Source organism: Balaenoptera musculus, chromosome 12 (genome assembly GCF_009873245.2).
Source record: "Balaenoptera musculus isolate JJ_BM4_2016_0621 chromosome 12, mBalMus1.pri.v3, whole genome shotgun sequence".
NCBI lineage: Eukaryota > Metazoa > Chordata > Mammalia > Artiodactyla > Balaenopteridae > Balaenoptera > Balaenoptera musculus.
Genome location: NC_045796.1, coordinates 76921752 through 76949677, shown reverse-complemented (window position 1 = coordinate 76949677; position 27926 = coordinate 76921752). Strand labels below are relative to the sequence as shown.

The window sequence follows — 27926 nt, the reverse complement described above, 5'->3', positions numbered from 1 at the left end:
ACATTTAAAATAAATATTTCATTCGATTTGAGGAAACTAAATTTTGACATCTGTTTATATAAAAGTATGAGGTGGTTTCCACATCGCAGGAATGTAAGCCTAATTGAGTCTTGTTTATTTCTGTATTTTTCAAATTTTTGATCAAAAGCAGAAAACAGCTATTGTGACAAAAAACCCCAACAATTCTACAGGAAGCAGTGTGAGATACTAACTCTACAGAATATTTCTTCTTCAGATTTTTCATGTTTAATTTATAAAAAGTTCTGAAATGAATTTTTTTTTTTCAGTAAAGTTAGAAATGGGTGACAGAATGGAAAAATTCTAGATTCTTAGTGAATGTTTCACTTTTAACATAAAAGTTAGTATGACTTAACGATCATTATATATGAAAGTTTGAAACACTGCATTTTGAAATGCAGATTTGAAAAAAACTGGATCAAGAAATTATTAGTTTAGCTGCCAAGGGTTAATCTTTTTAAAATTTGCCCTCCAAACTCTAAACTCAGAAGGAGACCCTTTTAGGTTTCATCAATTTTTCAGTAGGGACTGCTTTAAGGGGTGTTAGTTTAGCTGCAGAGTTCATTAGAAACTTAAGTTCTCATTTTTTCAAAAAATTTATTTATTTATTTATTTATTTTTGGCTGTGTTGGGTCTTCGTTTCTGTGCGAGGGTTTTCTCTAGTTGCGGCGAGCAGGGGCCACTCTTCATCACGGTGCGCGGGCCTCTCACCATCGCGGCCTCTCTTGTTGCGGAGCACAGGCTCCAGACGCACAGGCTCAGTAGTTGTGGCTCATGGGCCCAGTTGCTCCGCAGCATGTGGGATCTTCCCAGACCAGGGCTCGAACCCGTGTCCCCTGCATTGGCAGGCAGATTCTCAGCCACTGCGCCACCAGGGAAGCCCTTAAGTTCTCATTTAAATCACATTATTTTTCTGTGATCAATTTTATATTACTCTGTTTATCCATTTTGCAGAAAAGGAGCTTAGCTTTCCAGATGAGAAATGTAGTGAAAAGTTATTTTTTCTCGGAAATGGCCAATGCTTTTTAACATGTGAGGGAAATCCTCTACTCCTGATCATGTACAATTCTCTTTTTGGGCCCTCTTTCTCATTGTGGCTTAACAACAAGTCGCTGAAACCTTCTGTTTGTTGTTTTTTAGACCAGTAGGGATCAGCACTTACCGTTGCCGGAGTTTTGATGGGCAGTTGGTGTGGCTGGGAGCGTGGGACGGGGGAGTCAGAGGTTGGAAATGGACACCAGCTGCAACTGAGCGTCTAGTTGAAAGCAGTGGTTTCCCTCTGTCCTCTGAAAAGGCTTATCTGAGTTTATCTGCCAGCACAGGCTAGTCCCCCAGGAACTGGGCTGTGGTAATTTAAGGTTAGAGTTGTTATTTCTTTTATGTTTGATTGTTTTGTTCCCAAACGCTAAAAAAGAAATCGACTGAGGAAAAGTACCTAATGGAATGTTTCCCTTCTGGACTCACGACAACTCTGCTGTAGGACTGAAAGCTGAGCTAGATGCTGGCAGAGGGGCCCCCGACCTATCATCCCAGGGACTTTTAGGCTGGTATGGCCCCTGGGAGACTCTGGAACGGTTTGATTGGTCTCCTAGATCTGATACCTTGGTTTACCATTGACAGCTTATGTATTCCTGAGGGGACCTGACTCTTTTGGGCTGGCTTCGTAACTGACAAAACCCCAAGGGGGGTTTCCTGGAACTGACCCCTGAGAGTGGAGGGGTGTGTCTGCCTTGTTGTGGCACCTTTGTGTGCACCCTGCCAATATTAGCTCAGAGCTCCCAAAGCCGGAAAGGGAACACTGGCTGTGACTGCGGGCAGAGAGTTCTACTACTTCAGGATGCATTTTCCATTTCCTACTGGTGATGGATAGCCCAGATCTGGAAATGGCTTTTTGTCACCTTGGCTCTAGTGGCTTGGGAGTGGAGGGCTAAGAGTAAGAGGTGACTTGCTTGACAGGTCAGTTCAGTGGTATTTGGTAAATGCAAATATATGTAGTTAAAGTCAGCAGCTATTGCTACACACCAATCCAATATTAAAAACAAAACAACCAACAAGGACCTACTGTACAGTACAGGGAACTATACTCAATATCTTGTAATAACCTATAAGGGAAAAGAATCTGAAAAAGAATAGATATAGATATATGTATATCTGAATCACTTTGCTGTACGCCTGAAACTAACACAACATTGTAAATCAATTATACTTCAATATAAAAAAGGTAAATAAAAAAATACACCATCTGTGTGCAACTGAAGTAGGGAAAGAGTTTATAATATCTGACTTAAATCAGTTCATGAACACCATCCGATTTCAAATAAGTTCAAGTGAAAACAAAACAAAACAAAGCAAAACAAAAAAACCCAAAGCAACACAGCCAACATAGCTTTTGAGTTAGTTTGTTTTCCTTCTGTGGGTTGTACAAGGAGTGGGAGTATGGTCTCCATTCATGACGTTCCCATGTGGATTGAAGCTTCCAGGTTCTCTGCTTTAGTAATCATGTTCATCAGGATAGTTCCTTTGACTGGAAATTGGTCATTTCCATAAGCCTGGATCCCCAGTTGACAGGAGGTTTGGGTTACACTGTCATTTTATGATAAACTACATACTAGCCGAAGTAGGTCTTTGGATTGAATACCTACTGATTTATTTAATTCTGGAGTCAGTTTACATTCAACCCATGCACCTACTTCTGCCTCATCTTTGGATTATCTACCATTGGAGAGATGTCACCCAGTGCAGCACATGGGCTACATTGGTGTAGCCTCATGGTTAAGGCGGGGCTTGGTCCAAACCCTAGTCTGCCATTGGTGAGCGACATGACCTTAGGCAAGGAACCTCAGCCCCTTCACTTGTAAAAGTGGGACAGCAGTGGTACCTTCTGTGTAGGATTGCTGTGAGCATTGAAGGCCTGAAGTATTCCACATACAGTGCCAGGTACATAGAAAGTACTCGGTGCATTTTATCTATTATTTTTATTATATGATTATTAACAGCAGCAGCAGTAGTAATAGCAGTAATAAAAACATGAAAAAAATTATAACCCTGAATTGTGCAAGATCTTTAATCATCAAAATATTACATACAGTACATAATGCTTACTAAGCCAAGGATGCATGCATGCTGATATAATTTTTGGAGAATTTTTAGTAAATTTAAGTGTAAAGAGTTTTCAACTGAAATTTGAAGAAGAACATTACAATTTGAGGTCGTTCCCCAACAAACCACTTAGAGTTCTTCTGTAATTTTTGAACACTTTATAGGGACACAGCATGCTGTGCACAAGTCACTAAACCATATTTATTCACAGCCTACAAAGTGCTTACTATGATGCAAATGGGCACTATTCCTTTGCTGTGCACGGTACATGATTTTAGAGTCCTCATCTGATTTAAGGCTTCCTAAACTTGGCAAGTAGATTTCATCCCAAATGGCAGCTCTGTCTGATGAATGGTGACTGCCTGCAGAGCTGGGAGAGGGGTTTTGGAGCCTTGTCTGGGATCAGCTGGAAAACACCCAGTGTGATTTTTTTGTTAGTTTGTTTGTTGTTGTTTTTGACTGCATTGGGTCTTCGTTGCTGTGTGCGGGCTTTCTCTAGTTGCGGCGAGCGGGGGCTGCTCTTTGTTGCGGTGCGCGGGCTTCTCATTGCAGTGGCTTCTCTTGTTGCGGAGCACGGGCTCTAGGCGCGCGGGCTTCAGTAGTTGTGGCACATGGGCTCAGTAGTTGCGGCTCACGGGCTCTAGAGCACAGGCTCAGTAGTTGTGGCTCCGCGGCATGTGGGATCTTCCCAGACCAGGGCTCAAACCCGTGTCCCCTGCATTGGCAGGCGGATTCTTAACCACTGCGCCACCAGGGAAGCCCCCCTGTTCTCTTTTTGTCAAAGAAATGAATTTGATTTGTGTACCCGTGCTGCCTTTTGTTGTAGACTGGATGATTCCTTTTCCACTGGCGTGCATTTCCTGTCGATTGAGAGCATGACACATGCATGCTCTATAGTGAGTTCCATAGTGATATTTTAATAGTGAGCTTGGTTCTAAGAATTAACCGAGATGAGATGATTAATAATTCACCTTTTTAAATTCCTTTTCCATTAAAGGAGGGAAAACAGCATCATCCTTCTAACGAGATTAAGTCTGCATGTTAGGTTCAGAGCGTGTAGGAAAACCTCACTGGCTGCTGAGAGCTTCTACCTTCAGGGCCACACCTTTTGGCCTTGCATCTTGGGCCCTCTGATCTGAATCTGACCTACCTTCGCAGCATTTTCTTTCACTATTCTTTAGACCACTGTATACACACACCAGACTTTTTTTAAACCCCTGCCTTCTGTGCGTTTTCTCATGCTGCTTTCCTTGCCTTGACTGTGCCAACCTTGCATTGAAACTGGTCAGAATCCCCTCCCTTCTTTGAAGCCCATGCCAATAACATTTCCCAACGAAGGCATCCCTCCTTCGCCCTCCAAACTGGGAGGATGCTGTATCCACAGCCCTCCAGGGTGTGGAACTGCTCTCCTGGCACCCAACGCATTTCACCCTTGGTTACAATTATTTTGTACGCAGGTTGGTTTGCATGCCAAGTTCTAAGCTCGTTGCGGTCAGGTCCTTTTCATCTTCTTATCACCCACTGCCCCATGTTTCCTGTTAGAGAGCTTGGCGTGTTGTATTTATTGATCACGTGGAAAAGAAATATTGTTTCTGTAGCTTCCACATCAAAAACAAAAGCTAATAAAAGTTGGTGACCACGCCAGGGCGGGACTGGAGTGGAGTATGTGGTAGACGAAAGTCTGATTGGAAAACAGAAAGGCTGCGAGGGCCATGATTTATTTCGCTGCTTTGTAAATAAGGGGCATGAAGAATCTACGTTATCAGGGATAATTTTATTACAGTGTTACGTCTCTTATCCAGATATCATAATTCTAGAACCTTCGTTTGGGAGGAAGCAGGGAGACCTCTGAGAGGCCGTCAGCTGTTCTGCATTCAGCGGAGCAGGGGTCACGGAGCTGCCCTCAGGGCCTCACCCAGAAGACTGGGAACGCAGTAGGTCCCTGCAGCCTCGGGCCCCGCTGAGGGAGCACCAGGGGAACCTCTGAGAAGGGACAGTCACCTTCTGAAAGCAGAAATGGAGAATTCCAGAAGCACAGCTTTGGGCTCTGTTTGGCATAAAGTAAAACAGCGGGCTCTTGTAAGTGGGCTCTGAGAATGTCAGTGCACCACATCAAAGGACAAAAATGGGCCAGAAGGATGATGCCTTGTCCAGAACAGATGAGATCAGGTTTGGCACATTTTGGTTTGATGTACCCTGCTGAACAATGCAGGAACACGTGTGGTGCACTTCAGAAAGATTTCTAAAATAAAAGTAGCTTAAAACAAGATAATAATACATCTGTGCTCAAAGGGCCAAGTTTCAATTATACGGAAAACCCCACTCTCCAGTCCCAGGAGAAAGTAACTTACTTGCTCTTAACTGTGTGCCCATGTGGCCTGCCACTTCTCTTTCTCTCTACCTTTCGATATCACAGCTGTAGACTCTTTTTCCTCATCATCTTAGGAGCTGTTGATTTTATATTCTTTCTGTATTTCTCATGCTGTGCTTCTCTTCCTTGCTTCCACATGAGCTGCAGCGTTTATAGCCCATCCCGGCCGCCTTCCCCACGGAGCACCTGCCTTTGGGCTGCCCTGGCCCTGTGGGCACTCCTGTGTTAGTGCCAGTTTTACATGGAAGTTACTTGTTGACAAGCCCTGTCTCCACCCCCTTCCCCATCGACTATGCACTGCATCACACTGGAGGCCTTGGTTTGTCACTTACGTTCCCCTAGTTACTAGGGCAGCGTTTACAGCCTCGCAAGGTCTCCACAAGGTCTTGTAAAACCTGTTGAGTGAACCATGCCTCCTTGACCTTTTAGAGACTTCGGTTTTTCTTTGTGCTGCATCTCTCTGCTCTCTCTCTAATTCCTTTTTTTTTTTTTTTCTGTTTTAATATTTTTTTCATTGAAGTAGAGTTGCTTTACAATGTTGTGTTAATTTCTCATTCTTTGTTAACTTCTCCACTGACTCTTCGGAGTCAAGACGGAATGCAGAAATGACATGGCTGAAGATAATGAGGAATCTGAGGTGGAGACACCAGAATTTGGAGGCACTCTTCAAGACAGACTGTCTTATCTGGGCTGCAGGAATCAGGGTCGTCTGTGGGAAGGGTGAGAGCTTGCAGAGATTCGAGCTAGCTTTGAAAGCTCCTAGTGGCGGTTGTGTGGCATCGAAACAGAACGGAGTGTCCAGCTGAATGGGAATTTTCAGCAGACAAGGTGCACTAACCAGCCTGGCTCAGTAGCCCGAGGAGGGAAGAGAAAGCTGATGGGACCGGTCCATGGGATGCGGGTGAGAAGGCCCAGACTTTCTCTGAGGCATCAGTGTGCGCCCACTATGGAAATACTAATTCATTATACGATCCCCCTAAAGTAATTGTGAGAACAGTCTGCTGTCCCCATATTATTTGTCAAATGTAAATCGATAATAGTTTCTAGATCACCTCTTAGGATCTCTTTTCGCACATCTGAGAATGGACTGACGTACAATTGGGAGGAACCTATTCCAAACACTCTGTTGCAGGGCAGCACCTCCGGCCGTTGATAAAAGCATGGCTTTTGGCTGCAGTCCTGTCGTTCTTGGTGGAAAATACCATCCTCAGCAGGATTTCCTCATTACTGCAGAGGATTTGGACTATTACAGCAAGTTTTGCTGGAGCAGGTTTTTTTACAAACTCTCCTCTAATTAACAGGAAGCATGTGTGTGAACAGTAGTGTATAATTTTCATAGATAGTCTTGCAAAATAGTGGCATTTTAAGTTCATATTTTATACTTGGCTGACTTTTTCCTTTAAGGAAGTAAACATGTAATCTTGACAGGGAATGTGAAAACAGTAACATCAAACCACCCACATCTTTCATTCCAGGTTTTTGCTAATGTTTTTTATGGCTTCGCATTGCCAAGTACTACAAGTTGTTTTGTTTTCGTTTTTGTTTTTTTCAAAATGCAGAGTAAAAGCAATTTATTGCATGAGCTGATGGAGACATTAGTTAAAGCCATTTATATTGCATCAAGCAGGTGGGGAAGGAGACAAATCAGCTAAGAGGTATGTGACGAGAAGGTCCTCGGAGCCACCCTGCTGAGTCCTGGGGGGACACAGACGTGACACACACATGGTCTTCATCTGCCAGAGGAATTTACGGTTAAGTTGGGGAAAGAGGCACAGATACACGCCACTGTTATAAACAGCGCCAGGCTGTATATCATTAAATGGTGGTGACCGTGGGTATAATGGGCGTTTGACGAAAAGAGGATCTGGGAGGGCTGTGGTTGGTGTAAGTCAGGGTTTCTCAGCATCAGCACTGTTGACGTTCTGGGGGGCTGTCCTGTACATCACGGGGTGTTTAGCGGCATCCCTGGCCTCTGCCCACTAGATGCCAGTTGTACCTGCCAACTGTGGCAACCAAAAATGTCTGCAGACATTGGCAGCTGTTTCCTGGGGGGAACGAAATTGCCCCAACTGAGAACCACTGGGTAGGCGTAGTTGATCGCAGTGTGGGCTTTGGGGCTGAACCTTGAAGAATAAATAGAACTTGGACAGGAAGTGTGGGCTATATGGAGATGATTTAGTTAACAGAAGCCATTATGTAAAGACCCAGTCAATTTCTTGTTTTCTTTTTTCTTTATTTACTTGTTTACTTATTTATATATTGGAGTATAGTTAATTTACAATATTGTGTATGTGTCAAGTGTACAGCAAAATGATTCAGTTATACATATATATATTCTTTTTCAGAGTCTTTTCCATTATAAGTTATTACAAGGTATTGAGTATAGTTCCCTGTGCTATACAGTAGGTCTTTGTTAAGGATCCAGTGGATATTTTTGAGGTGGGAGTGACGTTTAGGTGGGTATTTGTCATTTGGCCTGTCTCTGGATTTAGGCTTCAGTCATCTGATTATTCCCACTTAGAAACCTTTTCTCGTTGCTTGCCCTTGGACCATGATTTTGAACTGGTCATTGTCTATTTGAAACTTTCATTTGTACGTTTTACACCTTGTGTTCACATTATGTGTGTCCTTCTCTCTTGGGATTTTTAAACAATTTAATGTCTTTGGCACAGGGTAACTTTTGTGATTATTTGACAGTGCTTAAAGCTGTTCCCTAAAGAAATGAAGGAGAATGTGTTTTGGTTCATTTGCATCTTCTGTGAATGGAAAAAGATCTGTGCCTTGGGCACTGTTTTTATAGTGATGTTGGTAGGTCTGTGTCTCTCTACTCGTAATTTGGATTCCTGTTTGGACCCCTGGATGGCACTGGTGTCAGGTTGTGGAGGCTGATGGCTTAGCCTGTGGCCATGGTCTTTTGTTCATGTCTTCTCTAGAAGCTTTGAAGTACTTTAGTTTGCTGAAATTTCACCTCCCACTTGAACTTTTTAAAAAAAATTTTATTGAAGTGTAGTTGGCTTACAATATTGTGGTAATCCTGCTGTACAGAAAAGTGATTCAGTTATACATATATGTATTCTTTTCCATTATGGTTTATCACAGGATATTGAGTATAGTTTCCTGTGCTATTCAGTAGGACCTTGTTGTTTATCCATTCTGTATATAATAGTTTGCATCTGCTAATCCCAAACTCCCAATCCTTCCTTCCCCCACCCCACCCCCTTCTGCCACTTACTTTTATTTATTTATTTATTTATTTTAATTAATTAATTAATTAATTTTATCTTTATTTATTTTTGGCTGCTTTGGGTCTTCGTTGCTGTGTGCAGGCTTTCTCTAGTTGAGGCGAGCGGGGGCTACTCTTTGTTGCGGTGCGCGGGCTTCTCATTGTGGTGGCTTCTCTCGTTGTGGAGCATGGGCTCTAGGCGCACGGGCTTCAGTAGTTGTGGCACGCAGGCTCAGTAGTTGTGGCTCGTGGGGCTCTAGAACGCAGGCTCAGTAGTTGTGGCACACGGGCTTAGTTGCTCCACCTGCCACTTACTTTTTAATTACCCCTCTTTTCTTTCTTTGAACATGTTGCACATACTTACTGTATGTTCCATATCTGATCATTTTAATATCTGAAGTGTTTGTGAGTTTTTTTCTTCCCTTCTGTTTTTGCATCTCTGACTCATGGTGCATTGTATGTTTCTGGAATGCTTAATTTTTAAATAGTAACTGCTTCCTTGCTAATATCTTGAAACTAGTTGCTTGAAATAATGCATGGAACTTAAGGCTTTGTATTTTCGTTTGGGATGATATTCTGGGACTAGAATTCTTGGTTTCCCAATTCCTAGACGTAAATTGCTTGGCAGAATGGGGAAGCGGATGTGGGGCTGCTTGTTAGGAGATGTGGATTCCAGTCCTAACTGCTGGGTAAGTTCCTTAACTAACGTCTCGGTGTCTCAGTTCTATCATTTTGTCAAAAGAGTAGGTTGACAGGTCATTGAATGGTTGTAGAATAGATGGCTCATTTCAGGATCACGGTCTAGGCATTGGCAATTTCATGTCCATTGTTTCTGCAAGTTTCTCATTTTCCAAGGCAGGGTATAGGGTACTTTAAAGTCAAAGAGGTATAGCATAAGTTCCCTGCCCTCCAGAATTGAAATTACTTGACTTGACAGGAGCTAGTAGCTCTTAGACACACGATGAATATGGGTCGTGTTCTCTGGAAGTTCAAAAGAAGTAAGTGGAGAATATTCTGGACAGGGGTGGTACTGTGTGAGAGGTGGGCTCAAAGCTGGGCGTTGTAGGAGGTAGGACTTCACTGTTGAGAAGTCAAGAGGGCATTCAAGGCATGGGAAGCAAGGGTTAGTCACTGTGGTGAGGAACTAAGTGTAGCAAGAGGAGAGGTGCGAGGTTACATGGAGAAGCTGGGACCTCAAATGCCAGTCCCACAGCCCTTAGCCATACCTGCAGTGCCCCCATCCTCTTCACCCTAGCCCTCGACAACCACTGATCTACTTTCTGTCTATAGATTAGTCTATTCTCTGGACATTTTATATAAATGGGATTCTACAATGTATGGTCCTTTATGACTAGTTTTTTTCACTTTAGCAAAATGTTTTCAAGGTTCGTCCTTACTGTGCACTGTATCAGTACCTCGTTCATTGATACGGCCACATAACATTCCATTGGATGGATATGAAATGCAAATTCTTGAACCTCGTCCAAGTCTTGCCAAATCAGAAACTTTGGAGTCAACCTCCTTTCCGCAGTCTGTGTTTTGACAAGCCCTCCAGGTGACCCAGGTGCACTTATGGGTGGAGAGCCATGGCTGCAGGGTGGGTGGGAGAGGGGCATGAGCTGCAGAGGTGGGCCTCGTGGGCCTGGGCATGGATTTCTACCTTCATTTCAAGGATAATGGGAAGTTTCTGGAAGGTTTTTAAGCAGAGATCTGAAACTGTTATGTTTATGCTTATTAAAAAAATTCATTTTAAAAAGAATATATTGTACAATGCAGGGAATATAGCCAATAATTTGTAATAACTGTAAATGGAAAGTAACCTTTTAAAGTTGTATAAAAATTAAAAATAAATTTTTAATAAATAAAATTTTTTAAAAATTCATTTTAGCTTCTCTGTGAAAAGTGGCTTTGGGGGAAAGCGGGCCAGAAGAAGATACAGGAAGATACAGGTTGACCAGAGATGATAGCTTGGCATGGGCTAGTGGGAGTGAAACTGGAGAAACATGGGTGGGTTCAAGAAAAAATTTGAAAGCAGAAACTTGATGATTAATGACTTGATGATTAATTGTATCATCAGGGAGAGTCAAAGATGGAATCCCAGTTTCTGGGTTGGGCAGGTGAGTGGGTGGTGGTGCCACCACTAGATCTTCTGAATTTTCTGGTTTTCTAATATGTGGGTAAATGTTAATCACCTGTTCCTCCCCCTGGAACCTACTCTTTCAAGCAACCCTCGGGGACAACCTATCAGATGACATTTGAGTACATACTACGTGCAAAGTACTCTCGGGAGATACGCCATACACATCTAGAACCATAATATTAATATTAATGTGTCTAACTATATAAAAATAAAAAATGTCTGAGAAGGTGAAAAATAAAGATGTAACCAAGGTGTTTGGACTCAGGTGTGTGTCTTTCCAAGCACACAGGTGAATTTGCATAGTTTAGAGAAAAGAGATGGAGTGTTTGGTGAGAGGAGAGAAGAGATCTGAGGCTCGTGGCCAATTCTGAAAGGACCGCCGGCATGAGGTGAGGTGCTCGGCTGTAGGGATGTGATCCAGGGTTCTGAAGGTGAGATGGAGACACAGGACACCACTGGTGAGAGGCCTGAGAATCTAGGAGCAGCAGACGGTAGAGCTGTCTTACATTATTTATTTATTTATTTATGTTTTAAAATCGAGAGCCAATGAGGAATTGTAAAGATCTGAAAAAGGCAGTGGTGTGTGCTTGAGAAGAACATCCTCGCCTGCCTTTAGAGGGGAGTGGGCAGGACAGTAAAATCCCTGCAGGTGTGGCTGGCAGCAGCATAAGAGTTGTAGAAATGGGGTGAAATCAGCAAGATTAGCGGAGCGGTAGAATTTTCAGGGCTTGGCAGCTGAAGAAAAGAGAGAAGAACAAAGAAGAGGAAATGACTTCATGGTTTCTAGGAAACTGGAAGACCCTATGCCTGCTGTATGTAGCTCATGATGCAGGGCTTGTAGAGAGAGGAAGGCTGTGAAAGACACTGACTGTAGTTTTTTAACATGAACGAGTGATCACATGGGATTAAATATTTAAGTGTAGTTTTGAAGAATAAAGTTATTAAATTTGAGGTAGCAGATTTTATTGACTCCTTTATCTTTTTCGTTGTAATTCGATTCTCGTATTGTCTTACTAGGCTGTCTTTTAAAGTTATACCAAGAATTAGAAGCAAATATTGTTTCAGTAACCTATGATCTGGAGTGTGAAGGGACTTGCCTATGCTATTCTGAAAATACCAGTTCACAATCAGAAAATAACAGGTAGGACTTCCCTGGTGGCACAGTGGTTAAGAATCTGCCTGCCAATGCAGGGCACATGGGTTCGAGCCTTGGTCCGCAAAGATCCCACATGCTGCGGAGCAGCTAAGCCCACACGCCACAACTACTGAGGCTGCGCTCTAGAGCCCACAAGCCACAACTACTGAGCCCACGTGCCTAGAGCCTGTGCTCCGCAACAAGAGAAGCCACCTCAATGAGAAGCCTGCACACCACAAGGAAGAGTAGCCCCTGCTCGCTGCAACTAGAGAAAGCCCACGCACAGCAACGAAGACCCAAGGCAGCCAAAAATAAATAAATAAAATAAATTAAATTTAAAAAAGAAAAGAAAATAACAGGTAACATTTTTGTTAGTGGCAGATTAGATTCGAGTTCACTGGAAGCATCATTCTGCCAGTGGCAGGACAGCTGGAACCTCTCTTTGATCAGTTCTAAAATATTTCTTTAAACCCAAGAACCGTAGACCATAAACTCTGCTGACACCTGGCTAAGTTTCGGTTAGGGAACTAAATGAAGTGATTGGATTTAATTACATCTTCTTGATCTTAATCTGTGATTCCAAAACTGTGACTCCAAATAAGCAGGTGCTTAAATTGATGTTGGTTATCAGCTTAAAAAGTTGATGTTGGTTATCAGTTTAAAAATACGCCGAACGGACTTTTAGTCCTAGAGGACAGCCATGGGGACATTTGTTAATTCCTCTTTACTTCTCTGACATTTGTGGTTCTCCCTGTTCCACTTTCTAGTTTTGTTTTTTTTTTTAATTTATTTTATTGAAGTATAGCTGATTTACAATGTGTTAATTTCTGCTGTACAGCAAAGTGATTCAGTTATACACATATATATTATACATTCTTTTTCATATTCTTTTCCATTATGGTTTATCACAGGTTACTGAATATTGTTCCCTGTGCTATACATTAGGACCTTGTTGTTTATCCATTCCATATATAATAGTTTGCATCTACTAACCCCAAACTCCCGGTCCTTCCCTCCCCCCACCGGCACTTTCTGGTTTTAACTCTAGCATTCCTTTTCTCAGTCCCTGCATGCAGCAGAGACGGGAAAGTCCAAAAGGTTACTCTCGTGAACACACAGCAAGGGACAGCGCCTGTCTGTTCCTGGGTTTGGGGAGTCTGGCCTGGGCAGTTGAGGCGCATTAGGCTGTGACGAGCTCCGTGCAGCGTGTGCCTGAGGGGACCCCGTCCTGCCCTCGTCCCTTGTAGGCTGCCCTAGCCTGCCTCGCAGGATGGGAGGACGACAGGGTTGGCACGAGGATACAGCCTCGCAGAATATGTGCCAGCGTGATAGCAATCATGCTCACTTCTAAAGGGAAACCCATTTTTACCAAAGGGTATGTTCCCAGAGAGTGGATCCTGTCAATGGAAATAATCAATAAACAATCATTCGTAAGATTAGAAAAGTTTTATTTGAGCCAAACTGAGGACTAGCCGGAAGCCCGCTTCCCAGGTGACTCTGAGAAACTGCCCTGCAGAAGCGGGGTTTCCAGCACAGTGTTATATCTTGTCAGAACAAAGAACATTAAACAAGTCAGGGTTACATTTCTTCAACGTTTCAGAAAAAGAACATTCCGGCCAGTACCCAGCAAGTCAGCATGGCCTTGGCCCCTGGGAAGGGAGTCTTATCCTCAAAGGAGGACCAGCATTGGCATCCCAGGAAGAGAGGCATTTCATCTCTATTTTTGACATGGACATTCTTTACTTTTAATCAATGTGTCCTCTCCTCTAATAATTAAAGCAGATGTACAATGTATGTTTGATAGGCCACAGTCTATTTTAGTCAGCATAAAATTCAATGTAACTTATGGGAAAGCCAGAATGACTTCCCCATATCTCAGTCTGTGAACATTTCTTTTTATCAATCCTCTCTGCGTTACCTAGTTTCATACTTTGGGCACTTCAGTGCTTTGACTCCCTGTAACTCTGTTGACTCCCTGTAACTCCCAGCTTTCCTGGGGGCGAGCTGAAGGAAGGCAGAGGCAGGTGTGTACCCACTAAGCCTAGCACAGTGCCTGGCACCTGCTCGACCCTCAGAATGTCCTTCTGGAGTGAACAACTGAGTGACTCACTGAAGGAATGGCGTTGTACTGGGCCCAGGTGTCCTCAGTGATTGGCAGGAGAGTAAGCTTGCCAAAGAGCAGAATAGCTGATGAGGTCTGTGGCCTTAGAATTAAAAGTGTAATAATAATAGTGACTGATGTGTGTTGAGCTCTTTCCCTACGTGCCGTGCACTAAGAACATTACGTCATTTAATTTTCATCACCACTGTCTGCCGTAAATTCTGATCTGCATTTCACCGATGAGGAAACTGAGGCTTTGATAGAAGAAGTAACTTCCCCGAGGTGACAGATCCATCCCATGCTGGTTGTCCGGAACTAGAACACAAATCAAAAGGAAGTGGCCCCTATGGGGGTCAGGCCACTGCCCTTGACATCATCATCAGATGTTCTAACTGTCATGGAAAAAGTCACAGATGAACCAGGGCCCCTCGAGGACATCAAAGTCACAATTCCAATACCTTCTCTACACCATTCCTGTTCCAGTGCTACCAGACTGAGATAGGAGAGGCTCTTCATCTGAAACAGAGTGGGGGAGAGAGAGAGAGAGAGAGTGTGTGTGTGTGTGTGTGTGTGTGTGTGTGTGTGTGTGAAGGCTTTCCTTTAGGTAGGTTATTTTTGGAACAGTTAAGTGTTGGACTCACAGGCTGGTCTGTGGTCATGATGAACCATCAACACAGTGATGTATTGTTAACAGAAACAGGGACGTTAGGAGAAGGAGGTAGATTGGTAGGTTGATCTTATGACAACAAAACCTTGTCAAAACCTGGTTTTGTTGTTTTGTTTTAGCAGTGGAGTTTGAGGTGATGGTGGGACGTTTAAGCATACATTTCCAGAAAGGCTTTGGCACTGTGGATTGGCCCTTGTGAAAGAGGCCAATTTTGAAATGCAAATTTTAGATATGTCTCCATAGAGGTGACAGTTGAAGATGTGGAAGTATGTGATGTCTTCAAAGTGTTAGTGTCAAGAGAAAGCAGATTATAAAGGATATGCAAATGGAGGATAGCATCATTAGAATTAAAGGACAGGGATAATCATTTTTCTGGTCCCATTCATCAGTAATGCAAAAGTGGTGAAAATTTTGTAGTTAAAATCCTACTCTCTTCCCTGATGTCAATTAGTTGTTCCTGAAAACGAATTGAAAGACGTTAGATTTTTACATTAAAAAAACTCACTGAAATTTTTTATTTGAAAGACTTTTAGTAGATTAGAAAATTATGTTTCTAGGTTTTCGTAGTGACAACTTCTATAGACAGCAAGCATTGTTTTCAGTCACAAAATAATAATATCAAACATTTCCTAAAATCCATTTTGTGAAATAGTTACCTGATAAAGTATCATCTTTACTTTGAAGGGACAAATCAAGAAAGAAGAGGGGGTGTGTGTGAGCATCTCTGTGTGTTTTATTAGTTAGGTAGCTTACTATTGATATCATTTGTCATCATGAAAAATGTCAGCCCGTTTGGAACAAACTTTTTTTTTTTTTTTTTTTTTTTTAAGTGGGATGAATATCAGGAGTCCCACTTTTTTTTTTTAATTAATTAATTTATTTATGGCTGTGTTGGGTCTTCGTTTCTGTGCGAGGGCTTTCTCTAGTTGCGGCGAGCGGGGGCCACTCTTCATCGCGGTGCGTGGGCCTCTCACCATCGCGGCCTCTCTTGTTGCGGAGCACAGGCTCCAGACGCGCAGGCTCAGTAGTTGTGGCTCATGGGCCCAGCTGCTCCGCGGCATGTGGGATCCTCCCAGACCAGGGCTCGAACCCGTGTCCCCCGCATTAGCAAGCAGACTCTCAACCACTGTGCCACCAGGGAAGCCCCAGCCGCCTTTTTTTATAAAAGAAAAATATATCTAGAATATACTTAAATTTCCAATGGTTGCATAATGTTCTAAACATTAAATACTTAACAGAATCCATGCATGCAATAAGATAACTATGAAGATTATAAAAGCAGAAAATATTTGTAATACAACCGAAACATTCTACCCAAAATGTGTATGTTATTATGGCAACCATATAAAGTCTGTTTCTGAATGTTGAATCCTTGGAAGGTAATATAAAAAATAATTACTTCAGGATGATATTATTATTATTTTTTAATTGAAAAGACGACTTAACATTATAAACATGGAAAAAAGAAGCCAGTGCAAGTTGGTTAAGAAAACAGGATCCAGAGTATTTACTGGTTAAAAAGAAAATATGTTGAAAGTATTTATTCAAGCTCAATAATGTTTATTTGTTTAATACAAACATATGGAGGGCCTAGTAAGTACCAGTGACTGTGCTAATGATACACAGACAAAAAAGCACAATCTTTTCCATCATTGAAATTGTATTGCTTTAATTTACAACGTATAATAATGATTCTTTCAAAAATTGCCCTGTAGTTCACAGTTCCTCTTTCTGACACTCTGATTCCCTAAAACTCAAGTTTCAATCTCTTGCAAGACAGCCTCTCTCATTGTTATCTTCGGCTTGGTAGCCTGGTATTTGCTTTCTAGTAAGACAGACTGAAATAGACACCAGAGGCACAGCACTTTACGTGTAATCTCATGTTGAGTTAAACAGCATTTGAATGTTGCCAGTGAGCCCGTGGCTTGTTGGGGTTTCTTCTACACCCCGTCCTGCTCCCCAGCAAGGAAACATATCGGTGGGTGTTTTAGGGGAGGGGTGTGTCCGTTTGCAGGTAAGAGAGAACCTGAGTGACGTGAACTTAAATGAACGGAGGTGTTTTGGTCTCTCCAGGTAAGTCTGGAGACTGATTTGTTCAGGGCCTGTATTTCTGGGATCCTCTTGGCCTTTTCCTGATGCTTGTTGCCTCGTAGTGGAAATGCGGCCCCTGCACCTCCAGCACTCACACCAAGGTTCCAAGCAGGAAGAGGGAGGGAGGGCAGGGACAGAGGGCCCTGGTATTGATCCATTAGCTTCAGCAGGAGAGCAGAGCCTCGTGCAGAAGCTCCACCCATTGGACTTTGGCCCCCAGCTTAGCAGTGGGCTCTGGGTCAGTGACTTCCCAGCTGCAAGGGTGGCTGGGAACACGGGGCTTTCACCGTCTAGTCTTCACAGGAGAGGTAGTGAATAGCTTGGGGTAACTAGTCTGTCGCCTGCCATTTACATCCTCTTTATGAGAATATAATGCCTAGTGAGTCCAACAGTGTGGTATTAGTTAAAGAATTTGCCATGGAACGATAGATCTTCGAGGTACCCTACTCAATTGCTTGGAAGTTCCTGTGTCTTTGCCCCAGAAAAGATCATCAGACCTTTCTTCCCTTTTTATTTGGAAGGAGGAGTTGTCTTCGGGCCCCCTACCCCTCCAGGTCTAGTCCAGCCCCTCCTCTGTAAGTCTTATCAAGTTATAAGAAAATCTGTCCTCTCTGTCCTCTTTCCTCTGCCTGCCTCTGACTTTTTCCTTGTGACAGACATAAAAGGCCCTAATCAGCCTTACATCTGCCTCAAGTCAGAAGAAAGAAAACTGTGTATTTGAAGTGTGAAAGGTGAAATGAAGAAGTGTTACATCCAATACCTAAAGCCTTTGAAAGCTCTATGAAGTTACTTTATATTTTTTGCAGAAGGCCACATCTAGGGCAAAGAAAGAGAAGTTAACATGCTTGAATGAATGAAACAATTGAGCAGTGCCTATTACTGTTTAGCTCTTTTCTTATTTAATCCTCCCAATAAACCTGTGAAAAAAGATCCTGGGTCCATTTCACAGATTTGGAAACTAAGGCCAAAAGAGAAGCTTAGTAATATCTCCAAGGCTACTCGACTGACAGGGCCAGGGTTAAAACCAGGACAGTCTAACTCTAAAATACATACTTCTCTTTTTTTCCAGTTTTTCTTGTTGTCTGCTATCTGTGCTTTGTCTTTTTTTTTTTTTTTTAATTGAAGTATAGTTGATTTACAATGTTGTGTTAATTTCAGGTGTACAGCAAAGTGACTCAAGATATACATATGTGTGTGTGTGTGTGTGTATATATATGTATTATATATATAATATGTATGTATTCTTTTTCAGATTCTTTTCCCATATAGGTTATTACAAAATATTGAGTAGAGTTCCCTGTGCTGTACAGTAGGTCCTTGCTGTTTATGTATTTTATATATAGATGTATGTATATGTTACTTCATAATTTATCCCTCCCCGCCACCTTTTCCTTTCCCCTTTGGCAACCATAAGTTTTCTATGTCTGAGTCTCTTTCTGTTTTGTATACACATAAGTTCATTTGTATCATTTTTTTTAGATTCCACGTATAAATGATATCATAAGATATTTGTCTCTGTTTGACTTACTTCACTTAGTATGATAATCTCTAGATCCATCCATGTTGCTGCAAATGGCATTATTTCATTCTTTTTTCTTGTGCTTTGTCTTTACACTTGCTTTCCCACAATTGCTCACATTAAATCTCAGTTAGAAAAAAAACCAAGCCCTATCTTATTCAAATTGATAATGTCTTTATTTACTAGTGACTCCCAAGGTCCCAGGGTACAGCCTCCACTGTGTTCACCCCGGAATTCAAACATGATTAGACACGTGTGGAAGCGTCTGGAAGAATCTGGCAGGGGCTGCTTAATTACATAAGTTAACTGGCAGCCTTCTGGGTAAGAACTAATCCTACGCGAAGAGAGAGTGGAGAAGTGCAGGTTTACTTGCACTCAGTGCCTGAGAATAGGGGGTAAGTGTAAGTCAAGTGCAGTAGAATTTAGTTAGCCTGGCCTCTGATCCAGTCCCTAGGGATTGCTGGAGTCAGGAGGTTGCCAGTGAAAGCTACCAGCGTCTTCACTAAGATTCGCATGGGTCACTGAGTGTTCATGCTACATCAGCAGATTCAGCAGCACGAGCCCAGACAGCTTATCACCGGGGCCGGTGCATCAGGGCTTGGGTCTTTAAGCAGCTCTGCGTCCTGCAGGGCCCCGGAGTTGAAAGGGTTAAGTTTTATTGTCTTAGTCTATTTGGGCTGCTGTAAGAAAATACCACAGGCTGGGTGACTCAGAAACAACAGGGATTTCTCACAGTTCTGGAGGCTGGAAGTCCAAGGTCAGGGTGCCAGCATGGTTGGGTGCTGGGGAAACCCCAATTCTGGGTAGCAGACTGCAGTCTTTCGGCTGTGTCCTCACATTGTGGACGGGAGCAAGAGAGCTCCTGGGCCTCTTTCATAAGAACACTCCACCCTCATCACTTAATTACCTCCCATTAACCTCACCTTCTGATGCCATCACCTTGGGGGGTAGGTTTCAACATAGGGGTTTTGGGGTGACATATTCAGGCCATAGCACTTACCAACGCAGTGGCTGAGAAGGCTGCTTCGGAGCACATGTGGGGAGCTCACTTCAGAGCTCCTGGAAATAACGGGGGGAAAGTGGTAGGGGGTGATAGAATTCTATGGTAGCAGTTGGAAGCAGGGTCGGGGAAGTACCAACATATTTGCTTGATTTTCAATTATCATCAATTTGCAAATATATCAACAATCTCATAAAAAAACACTTGGGCAAAACAAAATACTACATTATGCACTTGCGGTTTTAAAAATTAACTGACAATAGCATTTATTGAAACATAGAATCACATCCAACTTCCTACTTCAATGTCAGTGTCAATTTTAGAAGGGAAGCCTTTTTCACATTCGGGGTCCAAAGATTCTTCTGAATTATTTAGGGTGTTTACTGTTTCATGTAACATCCTAGACACACTCCTTTTTAAATTCATACAGCTTTAGTATTCACTGAGAAATACTGGTGTTTGATCTACATTCCTGTTTGCCTAAGCTTCAGTTACATTTGTTCCTAAATTAAATTATCAATTTAGTTTGATCTCTCGAATATCACCTGGAAAACTTTGATGTCCAGCACTGGGGTAATAATTCTTGAATCATCCGCTCAGTTAATATTTTCTGAGAGCCTCCTGTACGCCAGGCCCCGTGCTTACAGAGCTGACACGCTGGAGTAAGAGGTGAGCATAAAAACAAGTAAACAGATAAATAAAATTATAATAAATTTAACTAATAAAACTTCAGCTTAGGTGGCAAGAGACGGCTCTCCAAGGGGGTGGTACTTGAGGTATCTCATCCGCATGATGGAAGAATCTGCACTGCTGTGACACTAGTCCTCGTACTTGTGAAAATCCTGGCTGTTCATTAACAACCGTTTACTGAGTGTCTGCACCGTGCCAGATACCGTTCTAGACCCCAGGGATCCAGCAGTGAACAGAACAGCAGACAAAAATCCCCTGCCCTTGTGGAATTTATGTTCTAGTAGGACGAGGTGGACAAACAAATGTGTAAAACGACAGTATGTCAGACGCTAAGTGCTATGGTAAAATAAAGCATTGAAAGGGAATAGGGAGTTTTGGGGGAGAGAGGCTGGTAAAAGTGTAAAATCACATAGGCAGGGAAGGCCTCACTGAGAAAGTGAACTTTGAGCCGGAAATGAAGATCTGTGATCTAGCGTAGAGTTGGCAAACTTTTTCTGAAAAGGGCAGCTGTTAAATACTTTAGGCTTTGGGAACGGTACAGCCTCTGTTACAATGGCTCAATTATGCTAATTTCTCTGGGACGAAAGCATCCAGGGAGAATATGTAAATGAAAGGATGTAGTTGTCTTCCAATGCAACTTTACTTATGGACACTGAAATTTGTATCTCATAGAATTTTTATATGTCATGAAATACTGTTATTCTTTTGATTTTTTTTCCCCCAACCATTTAAAAAGATAAAGACTATATTTGGCTGTGGGCCATAAAAACACAGTTAGTGGGCTAGAATAGGCCTGTGGGCCTACCTGCGATAGAGCCCAAGAGATTTAACAGTGTCCGTTCCCCTTAATTGCTTTGGATGACGTGTAATGGTGTACGTTTGAAAGATAAGGTGGAATGCAACTCATGCTTCTGCAGATATCTGCCTGTTTTAGGTCCAACAGCTTTGCTGTTGCTTCACAAAGAAAAGAATGAAAATTCATCTGTTTATCCAGTGACAGATCCTCATTTCACTTATATGAAATGTATGTCTTACAGCTTTTATTTCTAGGCTCTGCTGTGCAATAATAGCTTTTATTTTCAATCCATCATACTACAGTATTGCCGAAGACATTTTATGTAGCAATTAAGAGTTTTCCAAGTAGGATTGCATTGGGTTGCAAGCTCTAGAAAAGTTGCTAAAAAGTGGTTTAACTAATCAGGGGTTTATTTGTCTAATACAGAAGGTTTAGAGTGGGCTGCACAAGACTCGTGTGGCAGCTGTAAGATGTCATCAAGAACCCAGGTTCCTGTCATCCTGCTTGACCGCCGCCATTCTTGCATATGGTGTTGGTTTTCACAATTGCCAAATGCTTTCTGCACCTCCGGGCACCACGGGTGCATTTCTGCAAGAGAGAAGGGAGAAGAGTGACCAAGTGCAAAATGGGCTTCGTCTTTTCATTCATTAGGTGGAGCCTTCCCAAGGAGCAGCTGCCTCACATCTCACTGGCCAGCACTGTGTTCTCTGATCACCCCTAGCTGCAGAGGAGTTGGGTCAACAAGGTTTTGTAGCTGAGCACATTGCTTTCTAAAACAAAATCAGGCTTCAGTTATTAAGAAAGAAAGGGAGATGGGCTGCTGGATAAATAGCGTTATCTGCCATGGCTTCTAAGTGTGTTTGAAGAAAAAAAAAACAGTCACATGAGTTACAGGTGCCGTCACCCATGGCTAAATTGACATGGGTGAAGGCCTTGACTGTCGCCCCACAATTTACTTCTCTTCCACAAATTTCTCTCCCCAAACTTCTTTTGATACTGATTGCAAGGTGCGTTTTGCTTCAGAACGGTTGAAACGTAAATAAAACTCTTTGTGTCAAGGAAATGACGGTATATGTTATTGTTATCTGAATCCTGGGTTTATGCCAGCCTGTGTGCAGTGCCCTTGACAGCTTCCTCTTGCCACGAGGGAAGCCCTTCCGTTACCTACGACCCCGGCTTCTCCCAGGTCCCACCTCCTGCGCTGGTCTGTCCCTGCCGCACATCCCTGGGCTTCCACAGTTCCAGCCGCGTTCACCTGGGAAATCTCAAAACAGCCCTGCTGCCCTGACTCATCTTCCTTCCTGAGGCTAATGTCACAAACATCCCCTTGAAACTTCCTTCTCTGGAGTACAATTTCTCCCCTTTGTTTATTTGGGTGACCTGCTATCGTATTAATTTTCTGTGGCCTTAGCTCTTTTTTTTTTTTTTAATTTTTAAAAATTTTGAACATGTGCTAAATTTATTTCTAAACTTCAACAAAAGCAAAGCAAAATATGAGAATTTGATTCACCTTGTCTCAAAAAAGTGAACTTTTCCCTGACACTGCATTCTGATTTTTTTTTAATGTGATGTCAAATAACAAATTCAACAATAATAATTAAGACATTATACAGCACTGTTATGTGCCAGGCAATAAATATTGTAAGCTACACATAATTTATCTATAACCCTCACAATAATCCAATGAAGCAGGTAATACTATTATTCCCATTTTAAAGATGGAAAAACTGAGGCATAGAGAGATTAAGTAGCTTGCTGAAACTCACCCAGTAAATAAGTAGGGGAACAAGGATTTGTAGCTCTTTTTTCTTTTCTTTTCTTTTTAATCATCTGGCCTTTCTTCTAAGTGTAAGGAGTCAGGGAAGCCAGCAAGTAACAAAATGCTCCAAGTCCAGCTTCATGTCCTGCTGATTTATACGAAATGCCCCTGGTCTCTACGGCCATGGACTACCGCCCCCTCCAGGTTGTTTTCTTTTTTTTTTTAATTTTTTATTTATTTATTTATTTATTTATGGCTGTGTTTGGTCTTCGTTTCTGTGCGGGGGCTTTCTCTAGTTGCGGTGAGTGGGGGCCACTCTTCATCACGGTGCGCGGGCCTCTCACTATCGCGGCCTCTCTTGTTGCGGAGCACAGGCTCCAGACGCGCAGGCTCAGTAGTTGTGGCTCACGGGCCTAGTTGCTCCGCGGCACGTGGGATCTTCCCAGACCAGGGCTCGAACCCGTGTCCCCTGCGTTGGCAGGCAGATTCTCAACCACTGTGCCACCAGGGAAGCCCTCCAGGTTGTTTTCTATGGGAGGCTTTCTTTCTCTCTTAAATTTCTTCTCTTTAATCTTTTGAAAGTTGACACATTCACACTTTTCCAAAAGGTTTACACACACAGAGTGAAAACTCTTGCTCTCACTTTGTCCCCATCCCCCAGTTCCCACCCACCCCCGAGGCAACCGCTTTTGTTAGTTTCTTATATAAACCTTCAAGCATTTTTCTAAAAAATGAAAATACAAGTAAATACAGAAGTGTTCCTATTTTTCTCCATTTTTTTTTTTTTTTTTAATGTGCCTAGTCTATATACAGTTCTGCTCTTTTTTTTTCCCACGTATACGTCTTGGAGACCTTTTCATAGCAGTGTTAACAGTACTTACGGAATTTCTCCTTTTTTCTTCTTAAGCTGCATAGTATTAAAGTGATCTCTTTGAAACACAAAGCTGGTCGTGCCTCTCCTGCTTTCCTCTTAAAATACAGATACAATTACTTACATTTCGCTCCTCACGCTATCATCAGCCATCACCAGGGTTGGTGAGGAACTGTCCTTTGCTTCCTGAGCCTTGATGGGGTATAATGATGCATTTGAATTTTTTTCTTGAAACAGCGACCATTTTTTCCCAGTTTTATTAGGATGTCATTGACATACAACACTTGCATAAGTTTAAGGTGTACAGCATAATGATTTGATGTATGTATATATTGTGAATTGATTACCACAATTAGTTTAGTTAACATCCATCACCTTACGTCATTTGAATTTTAATGTTCTACGATGTAGCTTTCAAATATTGGCTATAAGGAGGAGGGGTGTTGAGACTTGGACACTCTGAGACATTGCTAACAGTAATGTAAATTGAGGTGGCCTTGATGAGAGACAGTTTTACCCTGAGTCCTTCAGGAGTCTGAGAAATATCTCTGCCCTTTCACCTGGGTTTCATTCACAGGGCTTTGTCCTAAAGTAGTCTTGAGCGATACCATCAGAGATATATAAAGATGTTCACTGCGTGATGTTATTTCTAGTGGTGAAACCTACAAGCATGCTAAGTATTCAACAATAGAGTAATAGTTAACTGTACATCTACATGATGGAATTGCCAGGAAGATATTAAAATTCATGCTTCTGAAAAATTTTTAATGACAGAGGGCAGTGCTCATGATATATTTATTGTTCAGTGAAAGGGGCAAGGTGCAGTTTTTTACCAGGTGTGATCGTGTGAAAGGAAAGACCAGGTGAGCTGTAGGGGATTATAGTTCCAGCAATAAATACCCTGTGTGTGTGTGTGTGTGTGTGTGTGTGTGTGTATGTGTGTCCCTATGTGTTTAGGGCCAGGAGGTGGGGGGAGTAGAGAAGCTGTGTACGTGTCTTGATTTATCCTCATATTGAGCCTTTAAGTACCCGCATTTTGGGGTCGTGGTGGATATTTCTGTACATCATGTATGGAAAACCAAGGTTTGACTATGGATAAGTCTCATTTTTGATCATGCTCCTGAACAATTGAAATGTGCTGGGTATGTAGAGCTCCAAATATGGATATTCAATCCAGAACCTTTCCTCTATTTAAATTTTGGCAGTGGCTGTCTGGATAGTAGGATTGTAGGTAACTTTTTGTTTGCTTTACAAAGGCCAGTGGGGACCCACTAAAGAAGGATTTTAGGACAGTGACATGATTGTCTTGATAAGAACACACACTTAAGACTTGGATCAAAATAGGTGAACGCTTTCAACCTCAGGGTCGATAAACTCTACCTGGTCGAGTTGTAAGGGGAAATTAAGTAGGATGGATGATACTTTTTTGCACACCGAAGTTACAAAATAATATATATTCTGAAATTCTATGAGTGAGGAGAAAAAGTTAACTTTTTCAGACATGAGAAATGGCTTAATTCAAGAAATGGAGATAATATCATTTTCAACTTGGGTTTACAACCATACAGTAATTCTCTCCTTTTATAACATTATTGAGCTTAAAAGATGTCCTTTCTTGCCAGCCTTTTATTTCTGTCCATACTAACTATGCCATCTCGTCATTAGTCATTCATAGACTTGAACCCAGTGATCAGAGACGCATGCCACTGAGGCTTTTGGGGGGGAGTTGGATTAGGGTGGGGTGGAGGGCATTGGCTGGGGCAATCAGTGTGTGAAAGTTTGTTCTTCAGCATTTTATTTTCTTTGTCCAGAGGTCTTTCTAGCTGCTTCACTTCTCAAAAGGATTCTTTTCTTTGGCCATTATAACATTTACTTCACCGCTTAGGTTTGTTTTTTATGCGGGTTTCCCAGGATCGTTTAGAAAAAGCACACTTGTTTTCTCATGTTTTACATGCTGTGGTTAAGATACTGAATACTGTCACCGCATCTCAATGAGTTAATACGTACCTTCAGTTAAGAAGATTGGTAACATTTGGAAAACCTGCACATGTGTTTGCAGCTCTTTAAGAGCATACCTGGCCCCTAGTGACTGGAGAAGGAAACATGAAACGTCAGGGGAACAAGAAGGGTTAAGAAAGAGAGTTCAGAGTAGGATGGTGCTTGTTGTTTACTCTCACCTTGGAAGTGGAGAACATTTTACTCTTGTGAGTGGATGAAAGGATGCTTTCATGACAGTGGCTACAGCTGTGGAATATCTTCTGAAAGAGGCTGCTGAGGGGAATAAAAATGTCACCGCTCCCAGGAATCCATGAAGTGTGGACATCTCAGATGGGCTCTCTCTGTGGTTTGCAATTGGTTGGGGACAGAGAGGGCTTTCGTGACTGTAAATGTCAACTTCTGGGGGGGTGGGAGAGGGTAGTTCTGGCCCCCTGAGAACGAAGTGCATCTCCCACCTCAGACCTCGTCTGTCCCTCCCAGACCGTCGGAGTTGTGCCCCAGAATCCTTGGAGAAATCACTGTGTCAGCACTTGCTGAGGCGTCTGCTGGATCACCAGGGAGTGGGCAGTGCGTGCCGTCTGCAAAAATCACCTCTTTTTTTTGGCTCAGCGGCTTCTGGCAATGAGCTGTCAAATCTAGTTCAAATTGGAAATATTTCCACTTGGTTTTGGAGGAGCATTTCTCCTTATGTGTCTGTCTTCTCTCTGCAGATAAAGAAGAAGCAGCAGGATGTGGTTAGATTTCTGGAAGCCAACAAGATAGAGTTTGAGGAGGTGGACATCACGATGTCAGAAGAGCAGAGGCAGTGGATGTACAAGAACATTCCCCCGGAGAAGAAGCCTGCTCAGGGCAACCCTCTGCCACCTCAGATATTTAACGGTGACCGGTACTGTGGAGTAAGTGTCAAATGATTGTTATCGCATCATTTCCTTGCCTGATTCAAAACAGAGTCAACTGGAGTGCAGTTGGGTTTTTTTCAACGCAGACTGACCTCCTTACCTAGTACCTGGTCAGTTCCACAGGGCTAACAGAGGGTGAATTCGAGAGGGCGTATGAGTCCAAGGTCACAGACTATGTCTTCCTGTTTGCTTTGGGAAAAGGGGGTGGGAAGGGAAGCAGCATATGTGTGTGTTTACTGTGTTCTACATTTTAAAGCGTATTTTTTTATTAATACATTTTGGGGGGCAGAGGGGAAGAGGTAATTATTCTTTTTTTAAAAAATTAATTAATTAATTTATTTATTTATTTATTTTTGTCTGTGTTGGGTCTTCGTTTCTGTGCGAGGGCTTTCTCTAGTTGCGGCGAGCGGGGGCCACTCTTCATCGCGGTGCGCGGGCCTCTCACTATCGCAGTTTCTCTTGTTGCGGAGCACAGGCTCCAGACGCGCAGGCTCAGTAGTTGTGGCTCACGGGCCTAGTTGCTCCGCGGCATGTGGGATCTTCCCAGACCAGGGCTCGAACCCGTGTCCCCCACATTAGCAGGCAGATTCTCAACCACTGCGCCACCGGGGAAGCCCCGAGGTAATTATTCTTGCATCTTTATCTCTCTATAGTGTAAAAAACTGCTCATGGCTGATGATAAACCGGAGTTTCACTTTTTTATGATCATGAGCCAGATGGATCATTATGAACAACTAAAATACATAAGATGCCTTCCTGCTGTACATGGCATTGAGAAGATGAAGGCACTTTCGACTAATTATTTTCCTTCTTAGGTTAAGAAAAAAACTTGAGAAATGTCTCTCTAATGAGTAGTTAGGATTTGCTTTCTGCCGTAGCTTTAAGTATGTGAGTCAGTGTTTATTTTGAGACCTGAACTGCGGTTCTTTAAGGATGGCCAGGAGAAGGGGAAGGGGCTACAGGGCAGAGGTGCTCAAGGTGAAATAAATAACTGGGTGGTCGTTAGGGTGGGGAAAAGGGATAACAGTGCTCTTGGAGGCTAGAAAGGAAGCAGTTCTCCAAGAACATGAGGGAGAATGAGATACTGAAACATAAAGCCATAAAGGTTGTGCCCAGCGTTTTTCCATGTCATGAAGAGAAAACCGAACCTGGCACTGGACACAGATTTGAGTTCTAGTACTACTTTATGTTGGCTTGACACCTTTGGAAAGTCACTTATCTCTTTATATCTCAATTTTCTCACCTTTAGCAAAGGACGATAATATCTATCTTACTTCCCAGGGTATCTGTCACTGTTTCTAAAGTACTCCTAAAACTCTATACCCACCCAAACTACCATTCAACTGTAAGACCAGAATAAAGGCGTTTTCACAGCCGCAAAGTCTGAGGAACAGAGAACCGATGGATTTTTGTTTTAAGTTTTCTAGCACTGTTCGACTCATAGCTTTATTTTGAACCGTACAGTTTACACACATTTTCATCTATTGTCTTATTTTGGTCTGCAGGCACAAAAGGACATTTTCTAGACTCTGTAATCATGAATGGGATA

General features: G+C 42.5%; 1 protein-coding gene across 3 annotated transcripts in view; it reads left to right on the top strand.

Annotated features, from left to right (window-relative positions):
* SH3BGRL2 (SH3 domain binding glutamate rich protein like 2) overlaps nucleotides 1-27926 on the top strand; it is an 84933-nt gene that overhangs the window by 5953 nt on the left and 51054 nt on the right. For all 3 annotated transcript variants that reach the window (XM_036872199.1, XM_036872198.1, XM_036872197.1), the window contains exon 2: nucleotides 26189-26374. In XM_036872199.1, coding sequence (XP_036728094.1) covers nucleotides 26189-26374 — 186 coding nt within the window. The remainder of the gene's footprint in view (nucleotides 1-26188; nucleotides 26375-27926) is intronic.